Below are 22,745 nucleotides of genomic sequence, written 5' to 3'. Positions count from 1 at the left end.
AGCATATACCACATTATAATTTGAAATACTGAGAGAACTGTAAATTTATATTTGATCTGTACAATTTTAAAAATGAACATTCCACAGTTAATTAGAGCAAAGTACCTAGAAAATAATACTATTTTAAAGATATTCTTTGCCTAAATATAAACTCTCAGGACTAGGGCTCCCTTTTAGGTTTTCACACAAATATGGTTCCTAACGTACAGAGTTTCTATTTGGTCATGTTTCCAAATGTACTGGAGCTAATGGCTGGTTAAATGCCTTTTCTTTAGTTATGTCAGATGGTACTCTCCCATCCACGAGCATCCTATATTACCACATGAAAAATGTTCTAACCTAAATTGGGGCCACCTCTGCCCTATCTCCTTTGGCCTTTCCTTACCAACTCGATTCAACTTACAAATAAATCAACACCAACATCAAGAGAAGGTGAACATTTTGCCATCCTAACACTCTAAAGAAGCATATTCTGTCTACCTTCTCATTGTCCATCTGGCACCCTAACTTAGAGCCATCATTGGGCATGCAATGGGGACAAGAAAACTTAATTCATTTCTGGAACTATTAATTCTGCAGATATAAAGAAATATTTGACAGGAGGGTTTTGATTATTTGATTTTGTCTTTATTCTTTTTTTTTTTTTTTTAACAGAGTGAGAATCAGAGAGAGGGATAGCTAGGGACAGGAACGGAGAGAGATGAGAAGCATCAATCATTAGTTTTTCGTTGTGACACCTTAGTTGTTCATTGATTGCTTTCTCATATGTGCCTTGACCGTGGGCCTTCAACAGACCAAGTAACCCCTTGCTCAAGCCAGCGACCTTGGGTCCAAGCTGGTGAGCTTTGCTCAAACCAGATGAGCCCACACTCAAGCTGGTGACCTCGGGGTCTCAAACCTAGGTCCTCCGCATCCCAGTCTGACACTCTATCCACTGTACCACCACCTGGTTAGGCTGATTTTGTTTTTATTCTTAAATCATATAAGGAACATAGAAAAAGGTAAGGAAAATACTAAGTTTTCTTTCCATCCTTCCTCCCCCCTTTGTCTATTCAAATTTTAACTTTTACAATCAATTCTTTATAAAACTAACTCCAATGAATTTTTCTTTCATTTATGACATGGAGTGTTTATTACAGCACTTAGAATTCACAATTTTGGGCTTAGAATAAAACTCAAATAATTAGAAAATGTATAAAAGTGTTAACACTGAAAAAGTCATATATGTTCAATTTGTTTAAACCTGAAACATAAAATTTATTAAAAGTTTGTAATAAATGCCAAAATTTTCCAAATAGATATCACATTTTTTTTGCATAAAGACTTCCCAAAAGAATATTTTTTTAAAAGTACCCTTTTTATATTTCTCCCTCTAAAATACCATTTGAATAAGATCACCACACCCTATTCGATATAGTTCTAGGGTAGTCCTCAGAGGACAGTGCACAATCTCAGCAGTAAAAGATAGACTTGAGGGCAGATTAGCAATTAGGTCATGAAAACAGGCAGCATAAAACAGCTATTCTTAATCTGCACAAGATGCATTTACTCAAGTAAGCAGATGGAAATGTTACTATGAACTCAGTATTCCAATGATGCTCTTTAAAATGAAGAAGGATAGGGGTAAATGAAATGCACACTGAGGGATTAGGGGCCTTTATGTACTAATTCTAAAGTATACAATGCATAACACTGTAATGAAGTTAAAATTAATTAAAAGATTGTTTGCATGTAACCATTAGAGACTACATTAAAAATATATGACAGTTTCTGACATTATTAACAATAATGTGACTGTATTTTAATATTCTTAAATGCTGATACCATCACCTTTCTAAATATACAACTGATAGCAAAACATGCATGCAATAAGTCTTACTACTCAAAGCCTACCTTGAGTATTGTTTTAATATACTTTGTTTTTATTTGGAAAATTAAATTTAATGAGGTGACTGATCAATAAATAAAAGTACATAGATTCCAGGTAAACATCTCCATAGCATTTGAACCACTGATTGCATTCTGTGCCCATCACCCAAAGTCAAACCACCTTCCGCACCATGCTTTCTAGTATTTAGTATTTCCATTTTGAGTTTCAAGAAATAAGCTAGTGATGAATTTTCAAACTTTTTAGAAAACTATTATACATATTTATTGGTACACAGTGTTCATATCTTAAAATGTGCTTCTTTACATAATTTTTTATTAAACAATAACAAAAAATAACAGACAATTATTAAGTCTGAGAATTGCTACCAAATTCTTAGAACAAAAATATTTGAGCCTGACCAGGCGGTGGCGCAGTGGATAGAGTCAGACTGGGATGCAGAGGACCCAGGTTCGAGACCCTGAGGTCACCAGCTTGAGCGCGGGCTCATCTGATTTGAGCAAAAAGCGCACTGGCTTGAACCCAAGCAAGGGGTTCCTTCGCTGGCTCCAGCAAGGGGTTACTCGGTCTACTGAAGACCCGCGGTCAAGGCACATATGAGACAGCAATCAATGAACAACTAAGGTGTTGCAACGCGCAATGAAAAACTGATGATTGATGCTTCTCATCTCTCTCCGTTCCTGTCTGTCTGTCCCTGTCTATCCCTCTCTCTGACTCACTCTCTGTTTCCGTTAAAAAAAAAAAAAAAAAAATATATATATATATATATGAACAATTTTGGAAAAAATTCTGACCCACAAAACTGTAAGAGAATAAATTTATGTTTAAGCTGCTGAATTAGTGGCCATTTGTTATAATAGCAATAGAAAACTATTACAGGGATCACCTAGTAGTCCAATACATTTTTTGTTTTTGTTTTTTGATAGATCAGGAAACTAAAATTTTCAAAGGCAACATTTAGGTAGTGGCAATGCAATTTGGGATTTGAAGAGAACATAATTCTTGTCTCTTCTTAAACAATGGTCTAGTAGTGTCAGGGTGAAGGCAGAAAGCTAGGATTTTCAGATAACACCATTTTCCTTTATATTTAATGTGTGAAATGAATGAGTGGTATACTAATACCACAGTTGCCCTTTTCCAGTTCGATTTGGCTAAATAACTACTATACACTCCGTGGTGGAATTCGGCTGGTTCGCACTGGTTTGGCAGAACTGATACCTAATTTTTTGTTGAGTTTGGTGAACTGGTTGTTAAAATGGCACTTGTAATCAGGGTTCTCTCTAAGGTGGGCACCTGGGCAGCCGCTCAATGTGAAAATCACAAATTTACATTCCTTATTATTTTTTAATGTTCATCTGTGCAATAGCATATTCTAAGTGCCTGTAGTGATGTTCACTCCATTCATAGGTGAAAAATATTGCAACTGAGGATGCCAATCAAGAAGCAATATGGAAATATCTTAACAGTTATACTGTTTTTTTGTCATGTATTATTTGATATTTTTTCATTAATATTTTAAAACTCATATAACATAATCTAGTTTTGTATAACTCTTTTATCATTCTTATTTAAGTATTAAATGCATGATATAATACACTACCTTTTGGTATATTGTCATTTTATACCTAAAACAGTCATTGAGGCAGAGAACCAGTTGTTAAATTATTTGAATTCCAACACTGTATACAATGTAGGATAGCTTTTACTGCATACCCTCAAAAGCACATAAACTGATTTGTAGAACTATCATGTATACTCATTTATAGGTATACAGTAAGCAGGATTGTCTTCTGTGACTGGACTGGCACTAAGCACACTGTGCACTTCTCTAGGAATCCAGGTCCATGGAGGGAATGAAGTCTGAACCAAAAATACTCACCTTGGAATTTTTAAAGGAATAAAGATTTAACCTCCGTGAATTCAGTCAATGAGTATTTATTAAGCCCCTAATATGTGCCAAGGACTCTTTAAGGTACATGGATAGAAACAATAGCCCTGGCCTGGCCTGTGGTGGCGCAGTGGATAAAGTGTCGACCTGGAAATGCTGAGGTCACTGGTTTGAAATCCTGGGCTTGCCTGGTGAAGGCACGTATGGGAGTTGATGCTTCCAGCTCCTCCCCTCTGTCTTTCTCTCTCCCTCTCTCTCTCTCCTCTCTAAAATGAAAAAAAAAAAAAGGAATAATAGCCCTTACCCTCATAAACTTATATCTACTGGGGGAACCAGAAAGTAAACAAAATTAATCAATAAATTCATGCTAAGTAGTGGTAAATGCTCTGAACAAAAATAAAAGAATGTAAAGGAACAAACTGTATATGTATGTAAAAGATGAAGATTTGGAAAATTAGACAAAAAAGACCAGGGCTAGGAAAAACACCTTTTATGTGCCACTTTTCCTAAAACCAGCAATAACTGTCTTTAGTGTTCAATGGAAGACTTCATCATACTGATAATTTAATCAACAGTAACACACATGAAACAAAATCTACCAAAACAAGTATCATTGATTTCCTGGTTGCTCACTTACTACTTTTTTTTTTTTTTAAGATTTTACTTATTCATTTTAGAAAGGAGAAGGGGAGAGAGAGAGAGAGAGGACAGAGAAGGGGGGAGGAGCAGGAAGCATCAACTCCCATATGTGCCTTGACCGGGCAAGCCCAGGGCCTTGAACCAGTGACCTCAGCATTCCAGGCTAACATTCTATCCACTGTGTCACCACAGGCCAGGCATTTACTACTCTTATACAGCAAGTTGGGTGATGAATTGGATAGACTTGACACCAAATATCAATGACAATGACAGTGGTAGAATATTTTTAGGAGTATTTTAGGACTTTCTAAATTTTAGATGACTCCTAGACATGAGAAACTATATGACCCCTTGTTGATTTTATCTCTTCTTCTGATATCAAACAGTAGATGGCTCAGTAATCACTACTATAGTATTTTCCACATATAATATATTAAGTACAAGTAACTATTGAGAGAGTGGCAAAGAAAGCATAGAAAATTTAATTACTACTAAGTTTAAGGGAAAATCCTAACTTAAACACTCAGGTTTATATGATTTTGTTACTATAGCAAGGCAATGTATAAAACTCACTTTGAAGTGTTTCCAGTTCAGCTTGAGTCAATGCATCTTCTTTTTCTTTCAATCTTGTTTCTTTATATTTAGCATAAAACTGCCCAGCATCCTAAAAAAAAGAAGTTACAAATAAATTAACATAAAAGTCAATTTGCTTTAATGGTATTTTCCACAAAACTTCATTTTAAAGCAGCATATTCTTTAATAACCAATCTTCCTTTGATTTTATGAACAAAAAGAACTAAATATTTCTCTGCAACTTTTCTCTCTTAAAGAGCTGATTAAAGCCAGAATTTCATGAGTATAAATTTAAGTATTTTCTCTCAGATACGGGAGGTGCGCTCTTCCTGTTTTCTTCCACTGTCTATTTTCTCAATATTATGCGATTATTACATGGACAGAAAGCAGAAAGACACTTGTTTAACTGAATTCAATTATTTGGTATAGTAAATTGTATTGGTATACAAATACTATTTTTGTATTAGTCCTTTAACTCCAAAATTTTTTGAACTTATATACAAGTCTGATATGAACCCTATGTAACCATGTAGACACAAGTGGAAGTTGCTGTTCCTTCTACTGCACAGAGATACCAGTTTCTATCAATAAGGGCTGAGGATTGAGAACACATGCTGTATACAAATGCTTAGGTATCAAGACACAGTGGCTAAAATCTCAAGGAGTAGATAAGATTTAGCAGAGTACTGAAAAAAGACTAGGCCTTCAATAATCACAAACATGGGGGAAAAAAGTTGATACTAGGCATTATGAAGCTCTTGACAATGAAAAAAGCAAAAACATCACTTTCACCATACCTTGACCAAAACTTTATCTACTCTATAGCAATAATACCTGTAGCTGTCAGGCCTTCCATGTCTTTACATATGCTTTGCCCTCTAGCAAAAATATTTTGCTCCCTGCCATTATTCCAAAGAACTCCATTTATCCTTAAAAACCCCATTTAAGCCTGACCAGGAGGTGGCAGTCGATAGAGCATCGGGCTGGGATGCTGAGGACCCAGATTAGAAACCCCAAGGTTCCAGCTTGAGTGCAGGCTCATCAGTTTGAGTGTGAGATCATAGACATGATTCCAAGGTTGCTGGCTTGAGCCCAAAAGTCGCTAGCTTGAGCAAGGGATCACTGGCTCAGCTGGAGCCCCCTGGTCAAGGCATGTATAAGAAAGCAATCAATTAACAACTAAGACATCACATCGAAGAATTGATGTTTCTCATCTCTCCCTTCCTGTCTATCTGTCCCTGTCCCCTCCCCACCCATAAAAAAGAAAACAACAAAGTAATATAAAACCCTATTCAAGCATTGCCTCCTTTGCAAGTCTTTCTGATCTTCCCTAACAGAGTAATTCTCTCTTGTATACTGCTTCTGTAGTGACATACACTTCTATGATTGCTTGAATCATGTTATATTCTCTCCTAGAAAGTGAGAAATTTAAGACAGGAGTGTTTTATATGTCCAGAGCACAATATCTAGCATAAAACAGATATTCAATAAGTGCACATTGAACTAAACTAGACTGAAACATCTGAGAAACACATTGGAAAGAAAGAAAGAAAAGAGCTTGGTGACTGTGGAATAAGAAGAGAGGTATCAAAAATAACTCTAAGGCAGTGGTTCTTTTCAACCAGTGCACAACAGCACACTGGTGTGCCACAAGAATCTTTACAACATGCAATACCTGACTATTTAGTCAGAGGGACTGACCTCTTCCCTTAGACCTGTCAAATAAAAAAATGAAAATAGCCAAGACAACAATAGCCATCTGGTGTGAATGAATCAAAATTTAACTATATTTTTTTGGTCAGATTGGTAAAAAATGTATTTTTTTGATATGCCTCAGAATTTTAGTAATTAGTTTCTGTGTGCCATGAGATGGAAAAAGTTAAAAGTTGCTTTTCTAGGTAACATTCATAGGTTGTAATATTCCTAGTGCAGATCATCATAAACCCACACGAGAGGGTTTTTATTTCTGCAGAAAACAAAGGAACAAAAATCAATCCCTGGCTCTACCTCAATTCAGATGTAAATGAATAAACACTTAAACCCCAGGATGGGATTATCTATTTTCATCAATGACTGTTCAAGTTAAAGATTTCTTTTGGCATCTCTGTCTCTTGGGGTTGTATCAGAACTCCTCATCTGATAATGAATTAGGGAAACTGAGTATTTCTAAAATTACTGAATCAATATAATAAAAATGAATCTCTTGCCTGACCTGTGTTGTCACAGTGGACAGAGAGTCAACCTGGAATGCTGAGGTTGCCGGTTTGATCCGGGCTTGCCCTGTCAAGGCACATGTTAGAAGCAACTACTGTGAGTTGATGCTTCCTGCTCCTCCCTACCCTTTCTCTCGCTCTAAAATTAATAAATAAAATCATAAAAAGGAAAAGTATCTCTTATTCTTTCCATTCTCACTTTTATGTCCCTACGTCATTTCTACTAGAAAAATTCCCACATGCCTGGGCCAGCTAAATAATGGCATAACTTGAGGGCAAAGGATGTTATGCACTCAATCTTTTCTTTGATGCCTGTATATACTTTAAATTTCAACAAGGTTTTGGGTTAAGGTTTTATGGCCCCTTAACATTAACTGTGCCCCTTAAAAACTCAACCTTGTAGTAGTATTATTTTATATTAAACCATAATGGTTATTCACTGACGTAAATGAATGAATAAGCATATTAGCTTCTTTCCTGAGAGTAGTTTTTATTTATTTATTTTTTAAGAGAGAGGAGGGGAGACAGAAAGACTGACTCCCACATGCACCCCTAGTATGGGGCCAATGCTTGAATCAACCAAGCTATCCTCAGCGTCCAGGGCTTATGCTTGAACCAATCGAGCCATGGGCTGTGAGAGGAAAAGAGAGAGAGAAGGGGGAGAAGGAAGGGAAGAGATGCAGATGGTTCCTTCTCATGTGTGCCCTGACTGGAAATTGAACCCAGGATATCTGCATGCCAAGCTGATGCTCTATCCACTAAGCCAACCAGCTCTGTGGCTGAATTTTCTCATTCATAAAATTGGTATAATAATAATACCTAACTCATAGAGCTTTTGAATAATTATATGTGTTAACATATGAGAAATACTTCAAATAACATTTTGTACAGTTTGGCTTTAAATGTGTTCATTATCGTTGCTATTACTTCAATATTTTGCTAAAAACCTTGTTCTCCACCACAATGTAAGAATGGGTTTTTCTACTTCATATAGTATCAAATAAAACTCCTCTGTACCTTCTTGCTCACAACTTCTTTTTACCTATATCCTTTCCACCTCATGCAAAAACCTTTTACTAGGTAATATCAACCTCTTCCTAGCGATCCTACCAAATATGAACATTTCTTTGCTAATGTCTCTTCTTCCTGCTACATATAGCACAGAATTCCACTAAAAGTTCCTCTTTGAAATATTCATTAGAGCCTGACTGGGTGGTGGCGCAGTGTACAGTGTCAACATGGGATGCTGAGGACCCAGGTTCAAAACCCCGAGGTTGCCGGCTTGAGCACAGGGTCACTGGTTTGAGTGTGGGGATCATAGACAAGACCCCATGGCTGCTGGCTTGAAGTCCAAGGTTGCTGGCTTGAGCAAGGGGTCACTGGCTCAGCTGGAGGCCCCCCCCCCCAAGACCCATATAAGAAGCAATCAATGAGCAACTAAAGTGAGGCTACTAGGAACTGATGTTTCTCATCCCTCTCCCTTCTTGTCTCTCAGTTCCTGTCTGTCTCTCATTCAAAAAAAGAAAAAAATACTCATTAGATCTGAAAATCACACTTATCTGAGGTTTGTAATGTATTCAATCACCTTAACCTTAACCTATGCCACCTAATTCCAGTTTTAATATATTCCCTAGTCTCACTCACTGTTGTTGTAAGCAAAGAATTTCATGTTCATTTTGTTCCATTTGTAAGCATTTATTGAAATATTCCTCATGCTTTTTCTTTCCTTCATGTTACTTGTATGTTCAAACTGTAATTATAATATGCCCATTAGGAAGCATTGCTTCTTTATATACTTATAATGTCAAGTAATTCTGCTGTATTCAACAAACTCCATTGTGCCAAATGTCTTTGTATACATTGGTACAGCACTCTTTAAGATGCACTGACTGTCTGGAGACTGTAAAAAGAAAGTGATCAAATGGTGAGGCAGCTTGAAACTAGAGTTAATGGGACTGGAGATGAGAAGATCAGGGATAACGTGACTACTATCATAAAACATCTATAGGGTCATTATAGGAAAAAATAAATTACTACATATGGCTCCAGAGATGAACATTTTGATTTTGGATAAATATAAAGAGCTTCCTAATAATTAAAATGATCTGAAAATGAAACAGACTAATTTAGGAAGTAAGAGTCAAGAAGAGACCAGGTAGCAATTCTTTTTAAGTTATATTTTAAGGGGGGTTATGTAATCGAAAGGGGTTAAATAAGAGAAGTTGTTTTCAACCTTTTTTCCCTCCTGTTTTTCATGAGGGGCTAATATATGTGAATACAACTGTTAAAATAGAAAAAACAAACACAAAGTAACATTGTGAGTTCAAAATAAACACCTATTTACCTACACAAAAAATTATACAGGGTGGGGCAAATGTAGGTTTACAGTTCTTCATATGGAAAATAACACAATAATAAATAATAAAGAATAAATTGTGTTTCCCATACTCACAACTGTAAACCTACTTTTGCCCCACCCTGTATAATTTGCCCCACAACTGTAAACCTACTTTTGCCCTACCCTGTAGATTTTTTTGTGGATATAAATTTGTCCTCCATCTTTGTAGATACTGCTTGGGCACATCATAGAAATTTAATAAATATTAAATGAAAAAATGCTTAATCAGAGCTCTGGACGGCCTAGGTTTATTTCTGTAACACTGTTAATAAAACTATGGCCTGACCAGGTGGTGGCACAGTGGATAGAGTGTCCAACTGGGACGCGGAGGACCCAGGTTCGAAACCCCAAGGTTGCGGGCTTGAGCACAAGCTCGTTCGGCTTGAGCACAAGCTCGTTCGGCTTGAGCACAAGCTCGTTCGGCTTGAGCACGGGCTCACCAGCTTGAGTGTGGGCTCACCGGCTTGAGTGTGAGATCATAGACATGACCCCATGGTCGCTGGCTTAAGCCCAAAGGTCGCTGGCTTGAAGACCAAGGTTGCTGGCTTGAGCAAGTGGTCACTTGCTCTGCTGTAGCCACCCCGACCTCCCTCAAGGCACATATGAGAAAGCAATCAATGAACTAAGGAGACAAAAGAGCCACAACGAAGAATTGATGCTTCTCATCTCTCTTCCTTTCCTTGTCTGTCTGTCCCTATCTGTCCCTCTCTCTGTCACAAAAACAAAAAACTGTGAAATTTACACTGCTATAAACAGAAAAAGTTCTTATTATCAAGGAGCTTATAAATCTTATGGATGAAACACGAGCAAAAGTTTTTTATTCTAGAAACAACTCCTTAATACCTAACAAAATTTCTTGAAGGGCTCAAAGCCTGTCTGCATAGACAAGCGGGAGACTGATTTTATATGAACCATGGCTAACATAATAACTTATTAAATCATGGGTGTTCTTTGTATGTAATTGTAGAGCATGAGCTCCTATACAAGAAGGCAGTGAACAGTTACATTTACTTATATTTATTTATTGAACCAATAATATGTGTTGTACTTTGTTAGGATATACAGAGATTATGATAAGACAGGCAGTTGTCCTTAAAGTATGTATAAAAATAACTATAAATTATTAACCAAAATATAGAATATAAACTATTTGAGAACTGGGATTTTTGCCTTAAAAAACATTCCAGTGCCTAGAAGAGTAATTGGCACATAGTAAGCACTCAATAAATATTTGGTAAATGAATTATTAGGAGAGTGGTGCTCACCAAACATTCTATCTGTTTGCCCACATTTCATGTTCTCTTGAGATTAGAAGGGGTCCGGGAACTAGTTCTAGATGGGCTCCGGATGGAAATATCACATGTCATTTAAAATCTGGGATTTCAGGATGATCTCTAGTCTATCCTGATTATAAAAGAATAGTAAATGTTATGAAGTTAATACAGAGGATATGCAGTGGAAATTTTCAGTTGGCCTGATTAGGAAAGGCTTCACAATGATGATGACAATTTATTTAAGACTTGAAGATGTGAGCTGTGAGATGGAAGAGATTCATACCATGAACTTTTTAACATTACTGACAGTTCACTTAATAATAAATGATAAAATAACACACTGAACTGGAATTGTCATGTTTTGGGTTTACTTTTACTTCTCCATATAACCTTCCTAATATTAATGCCAGGGAAACACAGAAAGGAGAGGGCTGATCTAGAGCAGCAAGAGCCGGGAAATGCTACCACTTGTCTTAAAGGGAGTGAGAAACACGGAAGAGCTCTGAGGAGAGGTAACTGCAGGCAGGATACACAGAGGTGTGATCATCCAGTTCTTTTTGACTACTTGATAACACAAATCTCTTCCATTTGACACTCACATTCCACATAGGAAAATATCATCAAGTATATTTCTAAAAATTTGCCCATAGAAGTCATTTGCACTACACCAAATTTGGTTCTTATACTATAATCCATATGTCATTCTATGGTATAAGGATATATCATACACTTACACTATAATCTCAGAATTACAAATAATGTGTAATAAAATTAAATACAGGAAAACTTTAAAACTGTATACTTTTCTCTTTTTGTGACACAAAGAGAGACAGACAGACAGGAAGGGAGAGAGATGAGAAGCATCAATTCTTAGTTGTGTCACCTTAGTTATTCATTGATTGCTTTCTTGTATGTACCTTGACTGGGGGACCACAGCAGACAGAGTGTCTCCTTGCTCAAGCCAGCGACCTTGGGCTCAAACTGGTGAGCCTTGCTCAAACCAGATGAGCTCACGCTCAAGCTAGCAACCTCGAGGTCTCGAACCTGGGCCCTCCGCATCCCAGTCCGACACTCTATCCATTGTGCCTTCGCCTGGTCTGGCTAAAACTGTATACTTTGAATAAGACTCCAATTTTTTGTGCAGAACTATAATAACACTGGATTCACAAGAATTTAAAAAAACAAAAACAAAAACAGAAAACAAGACTTTTCTCTGCTTGAGTCAGAATTCAAGTTGATGCAAAGCCTAAAGCAGGGGTCCCCAAACTGCGGCCTCCTGAGGCCATTTTTCCAGCCCCTGCCACACTTCCGGGAGGGGTACCTTTTTCACTGGTGGTCAGTGAGAGGAGCACAGGACCCGCATCCTGTGCTTCTGGTGTACTGTATGTGGCGACTCACATACAGTACTACTTCCGGTGATGCGAAATGCACGCGTCACGGCTCCGGAAGCGCGTCATATCACTTGTTACAGCTAGCAGTGACAAATATGGAACTGGACATTGACCATCTCATTAGCCAAAAGCAGGCCCATAGTTCACATTGAAATACTGGTCAGTTTGTTGATTTAAATTTATTTTGTTATTTATTTTAAATATTGTATTTGTCCCGTTTTGTTTTTTTTTTTTACTTTAAAATAAGATATGTGCAGTGTGCACAGGGATTTGTTCATAGGTTTTTTTTTATAGTCCGGCCCTCCAACGGTCTGAGGGACAGTGAACTGGCCCCCTGTGTAAAAAGTTTGGGGATCCCTGGCCTAAAGCCTACTTTTTCTATTTGAGCTAAGAGACAGAAGAGACTGTATTAGTCATCTGTTCAGCCACAATTCAATATAAGAATCTTTCTACAACTTTTATAATAATTACAATCACCCTCAATACTCTGATAGGGAGTTTAAGATTAGACAGCTTATTCATTCACTATAAAAAAGCTAGTTATCCAGCTAGTTATTCTGCTGATGGGAAAATGTATTCCTTCCCTCTCCCCTCCCCTCCCCCCTCCTTCTCTCCCTCCCTCCCTTCCACTTCTGAGTAATTGCATCTTGGGGCCTCATTGCAGAGGGGAAAAGGAATGAAATCTTTGTCTTAATGTGGGGTCTCTTTCAATTTTCCTGCTTCCCTATCTTTCTGTAGCAGTAGAATTTAGCCTCATAAAAATTAGATGGGCTTTTCTGTTCTTTTTCATTGTTCACATATCTTCTACATAAAGTATGCTCATCTGCAGAGTTTCAAATAAACGTTTTTAGGGTACTAAAAAGTAAGCTTTCTCATCCCTTGGAAAATATGTGTTTAACTAAGTAGGAGGGCAAGCAGCTCAGCTTGATACAAATGCCACCTTGCCTTTTAGAAGCCCTTTCCCCACTAACTAGCTGTGAATATGTTGTTTATTTGGTTTCTGACAGAGTCCCAGAAAGCAGAAGCAAAGGGGCTAGAAAGGAAAGGCCCTGACTGTACAGAGTATTATATATAGTATTCCCTTTACTCTTAGGCAACTTTTATTTTTTAAAAATTTTCCATTGATTTGAGAGAAAGAGAAATAGAGAGAAAGAGAAGAGACATTAGAGAGAGAAGCATCAATTCGTCATTTAACTTAGTTGCTCCATTTAGTTGTGCACTCATGGTTACTTCTCCTATGTGCCCTGACTGGGGGCCGAACTCACAACCTCTGGTGCACTGAGTCAACACTTTATCCACCGAGCCACCTGGCCAGGTCCTATTTTATTTTTTAAGGTAAAAGCCATGGCACAACAGAGAAGATTCCTCTATTTCTTAGACATAGCTCCTAGATAACCTATGTATGCTGGAAGGGGTAGGGCTATGTATGCTGGAAATTTCCTGCAATACCGTAATTCCCCATGTATAAGACACATCCTTTTCCAAAAAATTTGGGGTCTAAAAACTGGGTGCGTCTTATACAGTGGCTGTAGATTTTCTTTACTTGCATTTCCTGCTTTTTTGCGCTCATTGTTGTAGATATTTTACCTGCATTTCCCGCTTTTGCACGTTTGTTGTATTTGCGCTCATTGTTTCACACTTGTTACTGGTATATTACAAGTTATGTCTTGCCACATTCTGCCCAGAAATGGCTCAAAAAGATTTTTGTACAGTGATGAATTCAAGTTCAAAATGATCCAGTTTGCAAAAGTGAATGGAAATCGTGTTGCTGAACGTTAAGTTTGGTCCTCCTCCAACTGAAAAATCAACCTGAGACTGGCTACGGGAAGAGGAAACCCTACTGGAAACGCCACGGCAGAAGAAGGCCAGGAGAGGCAAGTCAGCAAAATGGCCTGATTTAGAGAGGGATTTGGAGCTATGGATTGAAGAGCAAAGGGCAATTGGAATTCCTGTGTCCACAAAGATGGTTCAGCATGAGGCAAGAAGAATTACTGATGAAAAAGAAGTTACTGATTTCAAAGGAGGACACAATTGGTGCTTCAGGTTCATGAAATGGAATGGATTAAGCATGTGTACATACATGCACCAGACTTGCCCAAAAGATTCCTGAAAGCTATGAGCAGAAGGTCCTTGAATTTCATCGTTTTGTCATTCAATGTAGGAAGACACAATACAGTGTGTTTGTAAAGTCATGGTGCACCTTTGACCGGTCACAGGAAAGCAACAAAAAACGATAGAAATGTGAAATCTGCACCAAGTAAAAGGAAAACCCTTTCAGTTTCTGCAGGATGATGTGGCAGCATGTGCACATGCGCAGATGATGACGTAACACCTTGTATACAGTGGAGCAGCCCACGGCCATGCCAGTCGAGATGTGGATGGTACAGAGGAAAGTTCAGTGTGTTCTGTGGCTTGCTAAATTAGAATCTGTGACAAAAGTGCAACGTGAATATCGGCGCATTTGTAACGAAGCACCACCACATAGGAATAACATTACTTGGTGGGATAAGCAGTTGAAGGAAACCGGCAGTTTGGTGGAGAAACCCCGTTCTGGTAGGCCATCAGTCAGTGATGAGTCTGTAGAGGCTATACGGGATAGCTACCTAAGGAGCCCTAAAAACTCTGTGTGAGCTCACATCGAACTGCACTGAATAGGTATGAAATTGGGAGAGTTTTCCTTTTATTTGGTGCAGATTTCACATTTCTATCACCCTTTGTTGCTTTCCTGCGACTGGTCAAAAGTGCACCATGACTTTACAGACACACTGTAATTTGAGTTGGGAGAGACTGCATACATGGACGAAGTTCCCCTTCAATGTGACGTCCCAAATAACAGAACTGTTGATAAGAAGGGGGTGAAAACTGTAACCATGAAGAAGACAGTGGATGTGAAAAGAGCCATTATACAATGAAACAACCTGTTGTGCTGCCGGAACCAAGCTGCCTCCTATGCTTACTTCCAAATGCAAAACAATGCCAAAAGAAGACATTCCTTGAGGAGTGATTGTCCACATTCATGACAAGGGCTGGATGGATCAGGGTGGGATGAAGATCTGGTTTGAGAAAGTTTGGAGGACACCAGCCCTATTGGTGCTTGATCAGTTCAGGGCACACATAACAAAAAACACAAAGAAGATTGCTGCAGAGCAAAAACCAAAACTTGCCATCACACCTGGAGGCTTGACATTCCAGCTCCAACCACTTGATGTCAGCATTAACCCTTCAAAGCTGCCATGAGAGATGAATGGACCCAATGGATGAAGTCTTCTTGGAACAATTTGACACTGGAAGGAAGACTGAAGAAACCAACTATAGGAGAGGTTTGTACCTGGTTGTAAAGATCCTGGGATACTATCAGATTGAAATCGTTGTCAAGACATTTAAGAAGTGTGGCATTTCAAATGCCATAGATGGGACTGAGGACAAGGCAAAATATGAAGACAGTGATTCGTCATCAGACACAGATGAGGACAAGCTAATGGATGTGAGTTTTGACAGTGATGAGGAGGTGTATGAATTTTATGATGAATAAAACGAGTTCAATAACTTTATGTAATACTTTTTTTTTTCTTCAAATTTTAGGCCCCAAAATTAAGATGCATCTTATACACGAGGAATACAGTAATTTTTAGTTTAATTGTATTTCTGTAAGATTAGCTTGTTAGTGGGAAAAAAGATGAGACTGGGACTTAACAATGGAAAAAATGTACAACTTTAGGTAATGAATATCTAAAGGAATTTTATAAATTATGTTATTGAGAAGGGTAACAGAGCAGGTTGAGAGAAATTTGAATAGTGAATTTCCAGAGAAACAAACTACCAAGCAAATAAATTCTGAATACTTAATACCTGTTTCAAGCTCAGAAAGTATAGAGAACTATGAACAAGCTATGACTAATAAATTGGTAATCATCTGAAATTTTTGGCACTTAACTGATTTTGTATCAGAAATTGATGGTATGAACAATCCAAATTATTATGAGCCCAAATATATGAGGCTTCAAATCAAATTGACAATGAAAAAAATAAATTGTAAGAGTTGAATCGGAAATATGCACACAGCTTTGATTATATTTTATAAATTGTTTGCTGCTTTCATGGCTATGAATATGCTTCAGGACATATATAATCCATTTAAAAACATCCAAGCAGGGCAGTTTAAAAGTGAGAAAGATTTCTTGGGGCTACAGGCTAAATACAGCTAACACAAAAGACTGGTTTAGTTAGATTCCAAGAGAATGTGTACTCCCTTCAAAACTTCCATGAAAACAGAAACAGACTAGTAAGATATAAAAAGTTGTCAATAGAGCTATTACTTTTAAAGTTAAAATTAAATTCTGGCCCTAGCCTGACCAGGAGGTGACGCAGTGGATAAAGTACTGGACTTGGACACGGAGAACCCAGGTTCTACACTCAAAGATCACTGGCTTAAATGCGGCCTCACCAGTTTGAGCATGGGGTTGCTGGCTTGAGTGTGGGATCATAGACATGACACCATGGTCACTGGCTTGAGTCCAAAGGTGGCTGCCTTGAAGCCCAAGGTCATTGGCTTGAGCAAGAAAGGGGTCACTGGCTGCGCTGTACACCCCTGGTCAAGGCACCTATGAGAAAGCAATCAGGGAACAACTAAGGAGCCGCAACAAAGAATTGATGCTTCTCATCTCTCTCCATTCCTGTCTGTCTGTCCCTACCTGTCTCTCTCTCTGACTCTCTCTGTCTCTGTCAAAAAACAAAAAAATCTAGCCCTAAAGCATAAAAGGCCTCTCTTTACATAATCCAAGTTCCTTGTTATATTCCAATTTATATTCTATGTCTTCTGTTGATCATTCCACTTTTGTAGCTATCTAAACACATTTCTTCAAGTTTCCCTGCTCCTCTGCATAGTCACACACTAACTTAACTATGTGTACACACTAACCTTCCATCTATTCATCAATTTATGAACTCTCCACATTCTCTTTCTTTGGTCTCTTATTTGACATTTTACTTTTGTGCAATGTGGGTGGGTACACAAATGATATAAGAAATATATTTTGCTAAATACATCATATCTATATTTCTTTTCCTTGGATGTTTTCCAATCTGGGGAATGTTTGATATTAATTGAACATTATCAAGCCCTGGCAGGTTGGCTCTGTAGACAGAGCATCAGCCTGGCTTGCAGACACTCTGTGTTCGATCCCCAGTCAGGGCACACATGAGAAGCAACTATCTGCTTCTCTTCCCCTCCCTTTCATCTTTCTCTCTCTCCTGTTCTCGCAGCCAGCGGCTCCACTGGTTTGAGCATCAATCTCAGTTGCTGAGGATAGCTTGATTGATTCAAGCATCAGCCCCAGATGAGTGTTACCAGGTGGATCCTGGCCGGAGTGCATGCAGGATTCTACCTCATTGTCTCTCCTCCTCTCTCTTAAAAAAATTAACATTATCAAATATTATACATGTATCAAGTATAACAGTTTTTAGTTCACTGGCCTCATTATTCTAATCTACCAATTCTTATTATTCCTCCAATATCCTTTTCAGAGCAAACGAAACAAACAAAACCCAGTGCTGGAGGTAATAAGAAAACTTTTCAAAAAGCAGGGGGCTATCTAAGGTATACTTTCTGTTAAAACAAAATTTTTTTATTATTATTAATTTTGAGAGAGGAGAGAGAGAGAGAGAAGGGGGAAGGAGGAGCAGGAAGCATCAACTCCCATATGTGCCTTGACCAGGCAAACCCAGGGTTTTGAACCGGCGACCTCAGCATTTCCAGGTCGACGCTTTATCCACTGTGCCACCACAGGTCAGGCTAAACAGAACTTTTAAATTATTTTTATTTAAAATTGCACTGAATGATAAATTTCCACCTTTACAAATACAGTAATTGTAATTCATTTTAAAACAAAACCCTAAAAACAAACATTTTCTGTTAGTCATTATTTAAGTTTTGTTTGTTTTTAATTTTTAAAAATTTTTTATTAATGTAAGGTATACTTTTACCTCTATCCAGCCGGATCAAAGAACCACCCTGAATAAAATTCTGCCCACTGTGTACTCTAACTCTTCTACTTCTAACAATACATATATACCTTTGACAGATGTGTATAACAGAAATATTTGCTGTTGATACACTTTATTATGTCTAACTTACCTTTATAGATTTATCATCTCCGATCTACCTAGCAGAGCATAAATTCCTACATGGCCGTATACAGAGTTTGAAGACTTAGGATGTAGTCTTAATGTTAGTAACCGGCTGTGTGTGCCCTGACCGAGGATCGAACATAGGGTGTCTGCACGCTGGCTGATGCTCTATTCACTGAACCAACTGGTCAGGGGTTGATAATGTTAAATTAATATCAAACATTTCCCAGATTGAAAAACATCCAAGGAAAAGACATACAGACAGAATATATTTAGCAAAATGTATATATCTATATATATATATTTTAAAGGAATGTACAATGTCTTCCTTAGGTCCCTTTTAGCTAAACACAGTATAACTGTATGGGGATTACTGTATCTATGAAATTACTTTTGTATACAACCTAATCACAAAGTGGTCACTTCATTTTCAAGACTCTTACTCATCTTTCATGACTCAATTCATGTGGCTCCTCTTTTTAGTTTTCCTTTGACATCCTAAATAGAGACAATCTTATTTGTTTGAACATTTATAGAAGTCATTGTTTACACTACATATATGAAGCTTATATACCATATTGTATAATTATTTTATATGTTATAACCTTTACCTCACTGGAAGGTCTAGAAGACATATTCATCCCTATAGCCCCTTATAGTTTTTGAGTTGATATTTAATAAATTTTTACTGAATCAGCTAAACTATTTTTTGAAATACATAACCAGAAGAACCTTCACATACCAAATACTGATATAACTATTCTCAATGTAATTATTTTGTGGAAGAGCAAGAAAATAATTTAGGTAAACTAATCAGGCAATAAGTTTTCTTAGAAATCTTAGATGCTAAAATACTGAATTTAGGAGCATAAGGTGAACAAGAACTGCTATTTTTCTAACTCCTACTGGGTAACAAAGGAATGGATATTTAGAGAAAGAAGGGAGGAAAAAAAGTTGAAGATGAAGAGTTGTTAATATAGCAAGGACAAAATCTGGGTCAAGATTCTGCTAGTGTGCAGACTATTTGCTGGTAAGTGTCTAAATGTCCACTTTTAGCTTGACCTTCTTTCTTATCCAATAGCCATATATATATACATATATATATATATATATATATTTAATAGAAACCTTGCAACTTTTCACTGCCAAATGCTATGTGGGCAGTGAAAATATATATCAAATATATATATATATATATTTACACAAAGTATTTCTAACTCAGTTTTAATAAAACGAAATTCAAGGGATGCACACAACCAGAAAAGCTGGCTGTTAACTCTTAAACCCGTTTGTGTCAATAATATTTGTTATTGCAGTAATATGATTCAATTAAATATTACATAAAAAAAATGAAAAGTGAGTAAAAAAATGAGAGTTGGTTTCTATGAAAATTAATTTGCTGCTTTGGAAAGCTCAAAGAAACAGTTGCTAAAAATGCTGTTTACCAGATGTAAGTCAATTATGAAAGACTGGGGAACACATAAAAATCTCAAGGCTTATACAATTATATTACTTCATAAGTGTCTAGTTTAGTTTAACTCTATCTCTTGACTGTGTCACATAAAAACTTCAATGTTGTAGATAAAGTATATGTATTCATGATTACAATTTATGTCAATTTAATTACAATTGGAGTCTATTATATTACATGACCTTGTTAGTGAGCATGAGAAAAACTGACTTTATGTCCCCAAAGCAGAAATAAAATATTTAGTATTTAGTTAAAAAGAAAAAAATAGTGTTATCTTTTCTTCTTGGAACGCATTTAACAAGAAGAAATAATTAGACTGAAATTTAAAAATTAGGTTCACAAAGGTATTGAAAACCAATTGTTTTTGCATCTCAAAACTGAAAGGCAACAGGTATCACCAAGTAAAAACTGTAAAAGTCAAACTGATTTGCCCTGGCTGGTTGACTCAGTGGTAGATTATCAGTCTAGCCTGTGGATGTTCTGGGTTCAATTCCTGGTCAAGCACACAAGAGAAGTGCCCATCTGCTTCATAACCCCTCTCCCTCTCACTTCTTTCTGTCTCTCTCTTCCCCTTCTGCACTCATGGCTTGATTGGAGAGAGTTGGCCCAGGAGCTGATGATGGCTCCATGGCCTCCACCTCAGACACTAAGAATAGCTCAGTTAATGAGCAACAGAGCAGCGCCCCAGATGGGCAGAGCATTGCCCTCTAGTGGGTTTGCTGGGTGGATCCCAGTACTGGCTCATGCAGGAGTCTGTCTCCCTGCCTCCCCTCCTCTCATTAAATTAAAAAAAAAAAAAGTCAAACTTCTTTAACACTTTAAGAAAGCAGATTTTTGGATTTCAAGATGACAACAGAATAGGCAGATGTTCCAACTGCTGCCTCCCAGAACCAAATTAAAGTTAAAAATAAATTTAAGAACAATCATCTTGAAAAAAAAATTTCAAACAAAATGAAGAGGAGTCCATATCTAAGGAGTCATAGAAGCCACACTGAGTCTGGTAAGAAGGGTTTAGACACATAAAGGGCTGCCCAGCTCCCAGGAGCGAGCAGCAGCTGAGGGTCTGGAGGGACATCTCTGCTATGGGGAGTTTTGCCCAGAGAGGTGAGGGTCCTAAGCCCCAGGCTGGTGCCCCAGTCTAGATCACCAGATCCTAGAAGGAGTGCCCACATAGCATTTGGCGGTGAAAAGTTGAGAGGTTTCTATTAGCCAGAAAGAGATAGGAGATATCAGAAATGCAGGTACTGTCTTAAAGGGCCAACAAAGAAAATCTTGTTCACAACCACTTACCCTGGGCTCTGGAGGAGCAAGGGTTGAGAGGACCAGAGTCGCATAAGGAGAGTGTGAAATTGGTGGCCAAGGGAGATGGCCACAGAAACCCCTGTACTGAGTCATTCTCCAATACTGCAGTTGCCATTTTTCTTGAGTGAAGCAGTCCCTTCTGTTTGGCAGCAGCCAGGGGGAAAGCAACAGCCTCACCCTTGAGAATCTCTCTTGCCCCACCCTATAGAGACTAGACCCTACTGAGAAGCAGCCTTGGCCAGGAAGCAGGGGGTGTGTCAGTGACTCAGTTTTCGGGGTTGAGGTCAGAGCTTTTCCCGTACATTCTTGAGAATATTACAGGGATTTATAACTCATGGGAGATTCCATAGAACCTATCCAGACTGTGGGCAGGCCAAATCTCTGGGTTTCAGAGGCTACACCCACTGGACTCCTAGTTGCTACACCCTACTGAGGTCTTTAAGAAAAAGACAGCATAAACTGACACCTAGGGTCCTGAGGTAATAGCCACACCCACCATCTTTCCTAGTCCCTGAACTGCCCCAGACTCTAGACTCGACTAAAGGGTTTTTCAGTGGCTGAACCCAACAGGCAGCCAGCACATGGAGCAGGAGACGTTTCTTAGGGAATCTTGAGCATTTTGCTGACATCACAGAAATACAAAATATTATAAAAAAAATACTATGAATAACTATATGTCAAAAAATTGGACAACCTAGGTGAAATGGATAAATTCCTAGAAACACACATTCTTCCAAAACTGAATCTGGAAAAATTAGAAAACCTGAGCAGACCAATTATAACAGAGGAAATTAAAACAGTTATCAAAAAACTACTAGGAAACAAAAGTTCTGGACATGATAGCTTCAATGGCAAATTTTACCAAACATTCAAAAAAGAACTAACACCTAGACTTCTCAAGATATTAAAAAAAAAAATCGTGAGCAGAGAAAACTACCAAGCTCATCTTATGAAACAAGCATTATCTTAATTCCAAAACTAGTTAAAGACACTATGAAGGAAGAAAACTATAGGCTACTATATTTTGGGCAGATAAAATATATTATGCTCACTTTGTTAAAGATGGCACTGCCCACATGGAAGCCCATCGCCCAGGTGATATTAATGTGTGTTGGAGGAGGGTTGTGGGCAGGCAGGATCCTTGTAGCCTGGGGCTTGGTTTTAGGACTAAGCCTTTCCACCGTTTTTTTTTCACATTTTTAAAATTAATTTTAATGGGTGACATTGATAAATCAGGGTACATATGTTCAGAGAAAACATCTCTAGGATATTTTGACATTTGATTATGCTGCATTCCCATCACCCAAAGTCCAATTGTCTTCTGTCGCCTTCTAACTAGTTTTCTTTGTGCCCCTCCCCTCCCCAAGACCTCACTCCTTACCCCGTAACTCCCACACTCTTGTTCATGTCTCTGAGTCTTATTTTTATGTCCTAACTATGTATGGATTCATATAGTTCTTAGTTTTTCCTGATTTACTTATTTCGCTCAGTATAATGTTATCAAGGTCCATCCATGTTGTTGTAAATGATCCTATGTCATCACTTCTTATGGCTGAGTAGTATTCCATAGTATATATGTACC

General features: G+C 37.9%; 1 protein-coding gene across 1 annotated transcript in view; it reads right to left on the bottom strand.

Moving 5' to 3' along the window:
• Window positions 1–22,745, bottom strand: part of DNAJC1 (DnaJ heat shock protein family (Hsp40) member C1) — a 241,089-nt gene that overhangs the window by 85,126 nt on the left and 133,218 nt on the right. The window contains exon 7 of the mRNA XM_066280951.1: window positions 4,989–5,079. Coding sequence (XP_066137048.1) covers window positions 4,989–5,079 — 91 coding nt within the window. The remainder of the gene's footprint in view (window positions 1–4,988; window positions 5,080–22,745) is intronic.

The sequence above is a fragment of the Saccopteryx bilineata genome, chromosome 5, assembly GCF_036850765.1.
Source record: "Saccopteryx bilineata isolate mSacBil1 chromosome 5, mSacBil1_pri_phased_curated, whole genome shotgun sequence".
Lineage (NCBI taxonomy): Eukaryota > Metazoa > Chordata > Mammalia > Chiroptera > Emballonuridae > Saccopteryx > Saccopteryx bilineata.
Note: the sequence above shows the minus strand (reverse complement) of the source record. Positions and strands in the feature narration are given on the sequence as shown.